A 12304-nucleotide genomic window follows, 5' to 3' on the forward strand; every position below is an offset into this window, starting at 1 on the left:
AGTCTGTCTGTCGGTCGGTCGGTCTGTCTGTCCCCATAGAAGGACTTATCCAAACCTAGTCGACCTATATATCAAATTAGGGACGGGCCTCGCTTGTTTTTTTTGGAAATTATTGTAAAAACTGAGTGTCGAGGTACACTGTGAAATAGTAGAGTGGAAAAGCAATATGAAAAGTGAATTTTGAAATTTATTAGTTAAAATTCATCCTCTGCCATTTTTACTTTCTATTTTGACCTGTTTTTGCGCCAGTTTCAGAGAACCACCCTTATAATGAGCCTTCAATTTTCCAGGGTTTAGACTACAATATTGTCCAGAAGATTAAGGAAGCGAATGTTGTCCCCTGTATCAAATCTCTTCATAGCAAACCTCTGCTTATTAGCGAGGGACATATGCAATATGTATACGATCACAATGGCAAGAGATATCTAGATATGTTTGCCGGCATAGTGACCGTTAGTGTGGGCCACTGTCATCCGTGAGTACTTGTTATAATTAGGGAGGGGATTTTGCATGTTGGCATATGATGCATGCTTTTGCATATACCTACAGAGTGTTTATTTAGTCCGGGGACCCCTGAATATTTTTTGAATGGCTAAAGATGAGAAGTTGCAATGAGGGGAAAGGTAGGTACTATGAGCACACAAATTATGAAGTGAATAAAAGGCGAAGTAGGGGGTTCTTATTTAAGATTTTAAACTTGGGCCCCCTGGGGCCGACCTAAATTTTGCAACTACATTAAAAAATGGTATTTTAGAAGATAAAACACTACCCTAAATTTCAGCTTCTCATCTTTAGCCGTTCAGAAAATATTCAGGGGTCCCCGGACTTTAACACTCTGTACAGGGTGCGGCGCGGTTATTTACTTTTTTGAAACTTCGATTAAAAGAATTCTGTTATTTTTTACCTGGTGATTAATGTTAAATATTATTATCAAGAAATGTGGGAGATTTAATTTTATGTAGGTTTGAGGAGTCCACCATTCAAATGACGACCGCCATTAACGATACAATTTGCCTCCATTCAAAGGAGTAGACAGATTTTACCCTAGTTAGATAATAATGTACATTGTGTACCTTAAGGTAATTCCCACTACACCCGGGTTCAAATCCCTGATTATGGTTTAACATTGAAGTATGTAAAGTACAGGGTGCGGCACGGTTATTTACTTTTTTGAAAAAAAAGGCTGTTTTTCTTACCTGATGATTGTTGTTCAATTATTATCAAGAAATGTGGGAAATTTGATTTTATGAAGGTTTGAACAATCCACCATTCAAATTACGACCGCTATTGACGATTTAATTATACATTCTTCAGGCGATTTCTAAAATTTCGCTCTACTTTTCCAACATTGCAACAGGTATGCGGCCTATTTCGCGGCGAATGTTGTGCTTAAGCTCTTCAATTGTTCTTTTAAGATCATTGTAACCTTTGGATTTGAGGAAACCTAACGGGGTTATCAACATTCGCCGCGAAATGGGCTGTATACCTATACCTGTTCCAATGTTGGAAAAGTAGAGCGAAATTTTAGAAATCACCTAAAGAGTGTATAATTATAGCGTCAATAACGGTCGTAATTTGAATGGTGGACTGTTCAAACCTTCATAAAATCAAATTTCCCACATTTCTTGATAATAACTGAACAGCAATCATCAGGTAAGAATAACAGCCTTTTTTAAATCGAAGTTTCAAAAAAGTAAATAACCGCACCGCACCCTGTACATACTTAATTAATTAAATCAAATCTACCTATAAGTAGTAGTACCAATTTACTCTAAATTCAAATGTTAAATTTTTAGTCCGCCCTTCCTTTATTATTAATTAATTTTATTTATTTGTATTTTTATTTTACAAGTTCCTTCCTTTGTTATTACAATAGTAATAAAAAGGTATAAGGGACGGACTATTGTATTTGCTTCGGTGTCATCTGTCTGTCTGTCCCCATAGAAGGACTTATCCAAACCTGGTCGATCTATATATCAAATTATCAAATTAAAGGTCTTTTTACCAGAAACACGAAAGTATTGGTGCAAATTTTGTCCAGAAAACCATAAAGCCAAAAAACAAAAAAAAAAAAAAACAGTTTTGGTCGATTTTTTTCACATTTTCTCACACAAATGAGCTCTGATCTCGAAATTTGTCGCGACGACCTATGAACTCAAAGCGAGAAAGTTTTAGATAACACTTCAGTCGATCATTTAAGACCGGTTTTAGCGTCATCTATGTTAAGCTACGCCGAGCAAGGCCAATAAATGGATGGGTGACCTAAAGGAATAAAGGGAGAACGGGCTATAGTCCTGATTTTAGATCATTACATGAAAGTAAAATCAAATCAATAATAATAATAATACCTAATTATGATAATAATAATGAACTGGATATTAAATAAATTAGGTAGGTACATAGGTAATGATTTTCTTTGACCACGATCGAATAAAATACGGGCTAAAAAATTCCCGGAGGGACGGACCCAGCTTGTTTTCTTTGCCACAATGATTTTCCACTAAGTACCTAATACTTACTTTCCTTTCATGAATACCACCCAAAAAGCTCTGATTGATTTATCATGTTTCTAGAAGAGTCAATGAGGCAGCAAAGTCTCAACTAGACAAATTACTTCACTGTTCCAACCTCTATCAACACTCCGTCATGTATGAGTATGCTCACAAGCTAATCAAAACCTTACCTTCTCATCTCAACATGGTCTATCTAGTCAACAGTGGCAGCGAAGCAAATGAATTGGCTATACTGCTCGCCAGGTTTGTTACTTTTTTTTTATTTCTTCAATATTGTATGATTTCAAAAAGATTATACCCCGCCACCGATCTCACCCACAAAATTACTTGTACATTTCGAAAAATGTCCATAACTTCGCTTCTAAATGTTCAATACGGATGATATTACTAGGGGACATCCCAAATATTGTTTTTAATCATATGTGCTACTTTTTGTTGGCCAAAATGTTAATTAAGTTTCATTTTTAAGGCCTTTCTTCGTTCAAGACCTTTCAGTAAGAATTCTGCTATCCTGGAAAATCTTGTTTTTCTTCCTCTAGTGAGTGATTATTGTGCTTTTTTTAGACAGAATAGACTTACTTTTTTATGCTGATTTAATTTTTGACCTCAAAAATATAGGGTTCCATTTAAAAAATCAAAGTTGACCTTAAAATGACCTTGAAGGGGACACCTGGTAAAATTCCAGAGGTCACCATTAAATGTCCCCAAAAAGTTAGGCTATCCTGGAAAATCTTGTTTTTCTTCCTCTAGTGAGTGATCATTGTGCTCATTTTTGATAATTTTTTTAGATAGAATAGACTTATTTTTTTATGCTGATTTCATTTTTGACCTCAAAAATATAGGGTTCCATTAAAAAAAAAAAAAAAAAAAAAAAAAAGGCTATAGTCCTGATTTTAGATCATTACATGAAAGTAAAATCAAATCAATAATAATAATAATACCTAATTATGATAATAATAATGAACTGGATATTAAATAAATTAGGTAGGTACATAGGTAATGATTTTCTTTGACCACGATCGAATAAAATACGGGCTAAAAAATTCCCGGAGGGACGGACCCAGCTTGTTTTCTTTGCCACAATGATTTTCCACTAAGTACCTAATACTTACTTTCCTTTCATGAATACCACCCAAAAAGCTCTGATTGATTTATCATGTTTCTAGAAGAGTCAATGAGGCAGCAAAGTCTCAACTAGACAAATTACTTCACTGTTCCAACCTCTATCAACACTCCGTCATGTATGAGTATGCTCACAAGCTAATCAAAACCTTACCTTCTCATCTCAACATGGTCTATCTAGTCAACAGTGGCAGCGAAGCAAATGAATTGGCTATACTGCTCGCCAGGTTTGTTACTTTTTTTTTATTTCTTCAATATTGTATGATTTCAAAAAGATTATACCCCGCCACCGATCTCACCCACAAAATTACTTGTACATTTCGAAAAATGTCCATAACTTCGCTTCTAAATGTTCAATACGGATGATATTACTAGGGGACATCCCAAATATTGTTTTTAATCATATGTGCTACTTTTTGTTGGCCAAAATGTTAATTAAGTTTCATTTTTAAGGCCTTTCTTCGTTCAAGACCTTTCAGTAAGAATTCTGCTATCCTGGAAAATCTTGTTTTTCTTCCTCTAGTGAGTGATTATTGTGCTCCGCGGGTATAGCGGTGTTAACAGACAGACATACATACATAAATACAGACAGACAGACAGACAGAAATTTTTCTAATGTGATTTTTGGAATCGTGGATGCATAAGGATCTTACTCCTATAACTAAAAATTTCACGAACCAAGATTTTGAGCGTACAGGACAGTGCGAGCTCCTTCTACAATAGTTCTGAGGTCTCTCTCAGCTTTGCCGTTTTGCTGTGGAGTGTAAGCACAAGATTTTTGATGTGTTATACCCAAAGAATCTGTCACTACTTTGACATCTTGGTTCACTTAATTTTTCTAATGTGATTTTTGGAATCGTGGATGCATAAGGATCTTACTCCTATAACTAAAAATTTCACGATTCTGAGTAATGTACAGACAAATCTACAATTTTATTTCTATAGATTCTACAAAAAAACGTGCATGAGATATTTTTATTATCTTGTCTAATTGGAAACTCTTTTTAGTCCGTCCTTCCTTTATTATTACAATAGTAATAAAAATCTGGTGTGAACATCACACGACTTTCCTTATCCTATTGAATGATGACCTTGAAGGGGACACCTGGTAAAATTCCAGAGGTCACCATTAAATGTCCCTCAAAAAGTTAGGGCAATTAGCGAAAACACGAATTTTCTATCTTCATTAGTTTTCGAGATATTTGAATGTCTCGTTTATTTATGGACACCCTGTATACATACTTTACATATATTGTTATATAAAAAAATATAACACCATTGAAAAGAAAACGAAATTTGCTATAAGATAGGTCTCATATATTTGGAAACACCCGATTGTATGTACAGACAAATCTACAATTTTATTTTAAAAATATAGATTGTCATTTTCCACAGGTTGTATACGAAAAAGCAGGATGTTATAGCATTCAACAGTGCGTATCACGGAGGCACACATCTGACACAAGCACTGACAGCTCTGGCAACATATAAATTTCCTCGGAATAATGCACCAGGCATTCATCATGTAAGTTTAATCGTATCCTTGTTTTTGTAGAGGATTTTGGTAATGTTCAAATGTAGAGGTACGTGTCTGTAAGGCGCGGATGTGAGACATTGCAAAAATCTGTCTTGTGAGTTTCATTCGATTTTTTTCCGAACGCCCTGTATGCGCAGCGTGACCGTATACACAACCCCGCGTAGCGAACACGCGAAGTCCTCGGGGCGTGTAATTTTGGGTGAAAACCGCATCTCCCTAGCTCGTCTATGTAGAAGTGGGTTAATAATAATAATAGATTTATTGATTACTTTCTTTTTACAACAATCTTTTCATGTTCCACTAAGTACATGTAGGTAGTACTTTTCGGGATTACTATTGTAATAATAAAGGAAGGACGGACTAAAAATCGGATAGTCACCCATCCTGATATTAACCAAAGTCATTGTTGCTTAACCCTTATTTCGTATAAACGGTAAGAGACATCGAAGAAATTTTTCTAATGTGATTTTTGGAATCGTGGATGCATAAGGAGTAATAATAACTAAAAATTTCACGACTCTAAGCAATGTACAGACAAATCTACAATTTTATTTATATAGATAAAATTCCATACCTTGGCTGGGATTGAACCCAGGCTATCCTGTTTACCAGGCGAGCGTCTTGACCACTACAACACCGAAGCAGAGCTAAGTGTCAGGCCTGGGTCCTGGGATATCACAGTTCACAGATTTGCCCTTAATGTAAGATATTTTTTCATAGGATTGTTAAGTATGGTGGGAGAAGTATAAAACCAAACTTAAGATCTCAAGAGTTGAGGGGAGAACTTATGGCGGCGGAAAAACCGCCATAAAATGGCCGAAATTTAGCACTTTTTTCAGTTTTTCGCTTATAACTCTTAAACCGTGCGTCCTACGGTTAAAGCATACACCTGAAAATTAAAGTATACAAAATTTCCCATCTGCTGGTGTGGTCAAACTTCATGTCCGGTTAATGTGCTCTTAAAGCAGCCTGCAGGTCAAGTAGGAGGCCGAAAAATGGTCGAAAAATTTTTAGAAAGGAAGGAATTTTTAATTTTTCAAATACGTATTCTGCAAATGTAATAGAAGAGCGTGTGATGTTCACACCAGATTTTTAATTTCTATTACTAATTTTTACTTTCTATTACTACAGTATAGCGGAGCTATACTAGTAATGAAAGTATTGCAATCGGTCCAAATTTTCAAAATCCTTTTTACGAAAGTGGTGTTCAAGAAGAGAATCAATGAGAAACTTATTTTCATAATTAATTGAAAGGTTCTAATTTTCAGGAGGAAAAACATTCAGGAAATTGTTCTGACTAGTCCTATGGGTGTTTCCAAGTTAATGGATTTGCTGGAAGATAGCAGGGAGATCATACGAAATGATGTGAGTCAACAATTTATACAATAAATAATATGTTTCTTTGAGTTATTATATCACAACTTTGGTGCTCACTGCAGCATTGAAGGATTTTCCAAATATCTTAATAAACAATTAATAATGCCAACACTCAATGAGTACCTACCGCGCTGCCACCGGTTGCTATGCACTTTTATATTGCGCTTGTTGTTACTCATTTTCCTCAGGAGGCTGAGTGGGCCCCGCAACAGCCAGTCACGAAATCAATCATTTACATGATACAAACTTTTTGACCCTGCCGGGAATCAAACCCGGGTCGCCATGGGAGCTGACTTTTAGCACAAAGTAAATTTTCTTGCTTGGTCTCTTCTTTCCGATTGATTTCCACAGTCTACTGAACTACTAGTTACCTGATTCCATTTTGTCTCAGGCTCTTCTGTTACTCATCTCTCTCACTCAAGGGAATGCCAATATTCAGAAGATTGTAGCATTCGAAAGTGCGTTTGACCGATTGTTTGACGTGATATCGGAAGAGGGATATGCTGATGGCGGTATTGTAGTGGAAGATTGTCTTCGACTTATGCTCAACTTGCTCAAGAACAACATCTCCAATCAGAACTTCTTCAAGGAAGGTGAGTCCTGGAAAACAACACCGAAAATCAAGGTTTGGCGACCAAAAATAACGTATAGTCTTTTTTAGTCCGTCCTTCCTTTATTATTACAATAGTAATAAACAAGCTGGGTCCGTCCCTCCGGGAATTTTTTAGCCTATAGTTTATTCGATCGTGATTAAAGAAAATCAGTACCTATAAACCTACCTAAGTTGCTTAATATTCAGTTTATTATTATTCTTGATTTGATTTTTCGATTTTACTTTCATGTAAAGATTTAAAATCAAGACTAGAGCCCGTTCTCCCTTTATTCCCAATATAAGGTTTAAGTCACCCATCCATTTATTGGCCTAAAGTTTTAGGTAACACTTCAGTCGATCATTTAAGACCGGTTTTAGCGTCACCTATGTTAAGCTACGCCGAGAAAGGCCAATAAATGGATGGGTGACCTAAACATTATATTGGGATTAAAGGGAGAACGGGCTCTAGTCTTGATTTTAAATCATTACATGAAAGTAAAATCAAAAAATCAAATCGAGAATGATAATAAACTGAATATTAAACAAATTAGGTAGGTACAAAGGTATTCTTTAACCATGATCGAATAAACTACGGGCTAAAAAATTCCCGGAGGGACGGGCCCTGCTTGTTTATTACTATTATAATAATAAAGGAAGGACGGACTAAAAAGGTTTAAGGGACGGACTACTCGTATTGTATTCGCTTCGGTGTCTGTCTGTCCGTCAGTCAGTCTGTCCCCATAGAAGGACTTATCCAAACCTGGTCGACCTGTATATCAAATTAAAGGTCTTTTTACCAGGATCACGAAAATGGTGGTGCAAATTCTGTCCAGAAAACCATAAAGCCAAAAATCCAAAACAACTGGTTTTTGGGGGATTTTTTTTTCACATTTTCTCACACAAATGAGCTCTGCTCTCGAAATTTGTCGCGACGACCTATGAACTCAAAGCGAGAAAGTTTTAGATCACATTTTCTCACACAAATGAGCTCTGCTCTCGAAATTTGTCGCGACGACCTATGAACTCAAAGCGAGAAAGTTTTAGATATATGCCTATTATGCTGCTCTGTGGGACATGTCAGGGAGCGCGTACAGATGAAAATTACAAAACAATTACCATTGTTATCTTTATTAGTGTATTGTGGTCAAAAATTCAAAATCTAGGTTTCGTAATCCGGGATCAATGGTTCAACAGCAAGGTAATTGATGTAGGAGTGATGGAAAATTATTATTTTGTTTATAAGAGCTAATGTAGAAGGGAGGTCCCACATTGACGTCTTTTTTTATATCAGTACTTTTTTGTGGAGGGTAACTCTTGACGTTAATTTTTCAACACGAATTGTTTTTTTGGGGGGATCTTCTATTTGTTCTGGTATTTACTTACCTCACATCAGCCTGGGATCAATTGATTAAATGTCCTAATTCTTTTGGGGGCTTATTAACTGAAGATACCTACCAAATATCTCATGGAAATTCGACTGCATTGATTTGATTCGCTTATTGTGAATATTAAAAAAAAAAAAAAAAAAAAAAAAAAGTTAGGGGCATGTGCTGCAGATCAAAATTGGATTTTTACCTTTACAAAATCTTACACAATGGCTTCATCAGAAAAATTCATTACCAAATTTTTTTTGTTATCTTTGGACCCATACCAAAGACCTTTTAAAATGCAATACCTATTCTCATTTTACTTAGCTAGGTTCCTTTTCAGCTTGATAAGGACTGCTCAGTCCTAGGTATACGTCTTATTTTAATTTCATACTATATTTCTGAATCTCTGATCTATTCTGTTACATTGGTTTCTTCATTGGAACCTCATTTGGTACGCTTTTGGTTTGGTCAACTATGGTCAAGACACCCTTGCTTTCACCCTTGGGGTGAAAGCAAGTGCTCTCCTATTATTTTATTTCAGCTTCCTTGGAAAGTTATCCAGCATATTTTCAAACCAAGGTACAGCTATAGTTTTTTTGATCTTTTCTTACATTCTAACTTTTAGATCTTCCCATTTATTTGGCTGGCTTCTAGTTTCACCAGCCCTCAAGCTATTGAAACAAGTGGTGTCCGAATCCAGGTCAGTTGGTTCCTGGGAGTGCCATTGGGTTGGATCCGAGTTTTCGAGCTTACTCAGTGGTATTTCCATGAAACAGCCAGCAACCTTAATTTTCCTTAGGTTTTTTCTTTCTTTTCTTTAACTCTTTAGGTATCTATCTTTCTATTTAGTTTCTTCATCTTAGGAGGATAGGGTACATAATTATGTATGTTAAGAGATAATGTTCGTTCTCGGAACGGCTGGCTTTCTCTTATCCTGTCTTCCTTCTCTCTTCGATTTCGGGACGATAAGACCATCTATGTTAAGTTACGCCGAGCAAGGGCAATAAATGGATGGGTGACTTGAACATTATATTGGGAATAAATGGAGAACGGGCTCTAGTCTTGATTTTAAATCATTAAATTTGGTAACAAGCAGGGTCCGTCTCTCCGCGAATTTTTCAGCCCGTAGTGATTAGAGAAAAGCAGTACCTATGTACCTACCTAATTTGTTTAATATTCAGTTTATTATCATTCTTGATTTGATTTATTGATTTTACTTTCATGTAATGATAAAAAAAAAAGCGAGAGAAAAACGTAGGAAAAGTTTCTCTGGCCTCAAACGGTGTTCCCTGTGTAATACTTATGGGGAATTAAAAAAACGTCAATATCTCGGGAATGGTTTGTAATTTCGGGAGTTTCCGATTTTTCCCATATCCCATTCGCGTTCCCTGTGTACCGTGGTATCTGGGGAGGACAACTTGCAGTAAAGATTCTATTTCTATCTCAGGCGATGCACCCGGATGTGTACCGTGGTATCTGGGGAGGACAACGTTGCCGTTACTCCCCTATACAGACAACACGCTATTGCTCATGTCCTCTCAACCAGTGTGAAGCCAGCAACAAGTTCTACGAGCAACTGGTCAATGCATTCCAATATAATGTACCCATCACAGGAGCTGCGGCTCTTATAGCGGAATCCATACAGGGTGTATCTGGAGTCAAAGAGTTTCCCCGGTATTTCCTACGTAGAGCATACGAACTCATCAAGTCTAACAATGGATTGTTCATCAGTGATGAGGTAAGAGTAGGGATAAGAGTGAATCAACGGGTATTTAAAAGCAAGGCGTTTGTTAATTGTTATCAATGGACTGCTAATCCAATTTCTCGTTCAAAAATGTGTTGTTTCATCAGCTATATGCAGATTGCAGCTCCAGTTATACAGCTGATGAAAGTTAATGATCTCCGTATTCATTTCAGGTTCAAACTGGATTTGGTAGGACGGGAGATAACTACTGGGGTTTTGAAATGCATGGTGTGAGTCCCGATATTGTCACTATGGCTAAGGGCATTGCTAATGGATTCCCCATGGGCGCTGTAGTAACAACAACAGAAATAGCGCAAGTTCTTACCAAGGCGGCTCACTTCAACACATTTGGTGGTAATCCAGTAGGATGTGTCATTGCTAGTACTGTACTGGATGTTATCAAAGATGAAGAATTACAGTATAATTGTAAACAAGTGAGTGCTCAAATTATTGGATATCTACGAGTTGTATAAAGAAGGGCTCGTGACATTATTTTTTGCACTATGCATTTGGAACAAAAGTACCGACAAATCAAATCTTGAATCCTTTCTGTTAAAGCAGAGATTTTTTCACTACTTTCGTGGATATCACAGCATTACCTACTAAAAGTTCAAAGTGCTTTCTTTGCAATCAATTTCCATATTTCAATAATCTTTTTACACTCGAAATGCCGCCAGTGGTCGCTATACTTGATTAAAGTAGATACTCAATGGAGGAGTTGCAAATGGGTAAAAATTATAAATAAATGGTCGATTCCTATGTAAAAAGTTGGGAAAAATCCAAATCTGAGGTCAAAACTCCGAAAAAACAACTGTAAAAGGTCGAAAATTCAATTTTTATAATGAAAAAGTTCAAAGATTTGTGACGTCAGACTTAACGCAGTTGCTATTTTTGTCCGCTAGGTAGCGCCACTATGCAAGCACGCTAGCGGAGCAGCAGAAAGAACTGCGCAGAAACGTATGCGCACAAACACATTAATGCGTTACCTGCAAGGGAGCTTTGCTCGGGACATTTGATGTGACATCATCGCCTACGGGAGCGTATGCCGTGACGTCAAAGTTTACGATTTACCGGTATTTTTTAAATCGATTTATCTCGGGATCTAGAAGTCGTAGAAGAAAAAGAAAAATTCCGTTGGTCCTCATTTTTCCTGCTCTATGACTTTGAAACACCACCCAAGTAAGCGCAACTGATCTATTGTCCTCACGAGGCTGAGTGCACGCGGGGATCCCTAAATGCTCAGCCCCCCTACACCACAGGGATGTGATATACACCAGTGGTGGATCCAGAGGTACTGAAAGACAGAAGTAGGTACATCTCGTCTCATTCCTCATGCGAGACTTGTCCCAAATCGAGAGGAGACAAAAGGTAAAAGCCTTGTCTCGTCTTGTGGAACTCATATCTTTCTTTACATATTCTTATGTGTGAAACATCACATCAAAAGGTTTGAATAAATTTGAGGTCAATCAGATATCTTTGCAAAATATTATCTATATAAATAAAATTGTAGATTTGTCTGTACATTGCTTAGAATCGTGAAATTTTTAGTTATTCTTACTTCTTATGCATCCACGATTCCAAAAATCACATTAGAAAAATTTCTGTCTGTATGTATGTGTCTGTTACGCTAAATAAACATTTGGTTGTCCTCTTTTCACGAGAAAACGGCTCGACCGATTTTGATGAAATTTTTTGTGGTTGTTAAGAAAAGTACTCCGGGTGACATAGGCTACTTGAAATTTTCACAATCCATCCTGATTCAAAATGGCAGCGGTTCAAAAACGTGAAGAAAATGGCGTAATAGACCGTTTTTGTCCTCTTTTCACTAGAAAACGGCTCAACCGATTTTGATGACATTTTTTGTGGTGGTTAAGAAGAGTACTTGGGGTGACATAGGCTGCTTAAAATTGTCACATTCCATCCTGATTCAAAATGGCGGCGGTTCAAAAACGTGAAGAAAATGGCTTATTTTGTTGATAGACCCGTTTTTGTCCTCTTTTCACGAGAACACGGCTCGACCGATTTTGATGAATTTTTTTTAGTTGTTAA

General features: G+C 36.8%; 1 protein-coding gene across 1 annotated transcript in view; it reads left to right on the forward strand.

Moving 5' to 3' along the window:
• LOC103510603 (alanine--glyoxylate aminotransferase 2, mitochondrial-like) overlaps positions 1 to 10972 on the forward strand; it is a 25008-nt gene extending 14036 nt beyond the window's left edge. The window contains exons 3-7 of the mRNA XM_026824612.1: positions 291 to 475; positions 2574 to 2756; positions 5031 to 5160; positions 9959 to 10249; positions 10429 to 10972. Coding sequence (XP_026680413.1) covers positions 291 to 475; positions 2574 to 2756; positions 5031 to 5160; positions 9959 to 10249; positions 10429 to 10728 — 1089 coding nt within the window. The 3' untranslated portion in view covers positions 10729 to 10972. The remainder of the gene's footprint in view (positions 1 to 290; positions 476 to 2573; positions 2757 to 5030; positions 5161 to 9958; positions 10250 to 10428) is intronic.
• The last annotated feature ends 1332 nt before the right edge of the window (positions 10973 to 12304 follow it).

Source organism: Diaphorina citri, unplaced genomic scaffold, assembly GCF_000475195.1.
Source record: "Diaphorina citri unplaced genomic scaffold, Diaci psyllid genome assembly version 1.1 scaffold621, whole genome shotgun sequence".
In the NCBI taxonomy this organism is placed as follows: Eukaryota; Metazoa; Arthropoda; class Insecta; order Hemiptera; family Psyllidae; genus Diaphorina; species Diaphorina citri.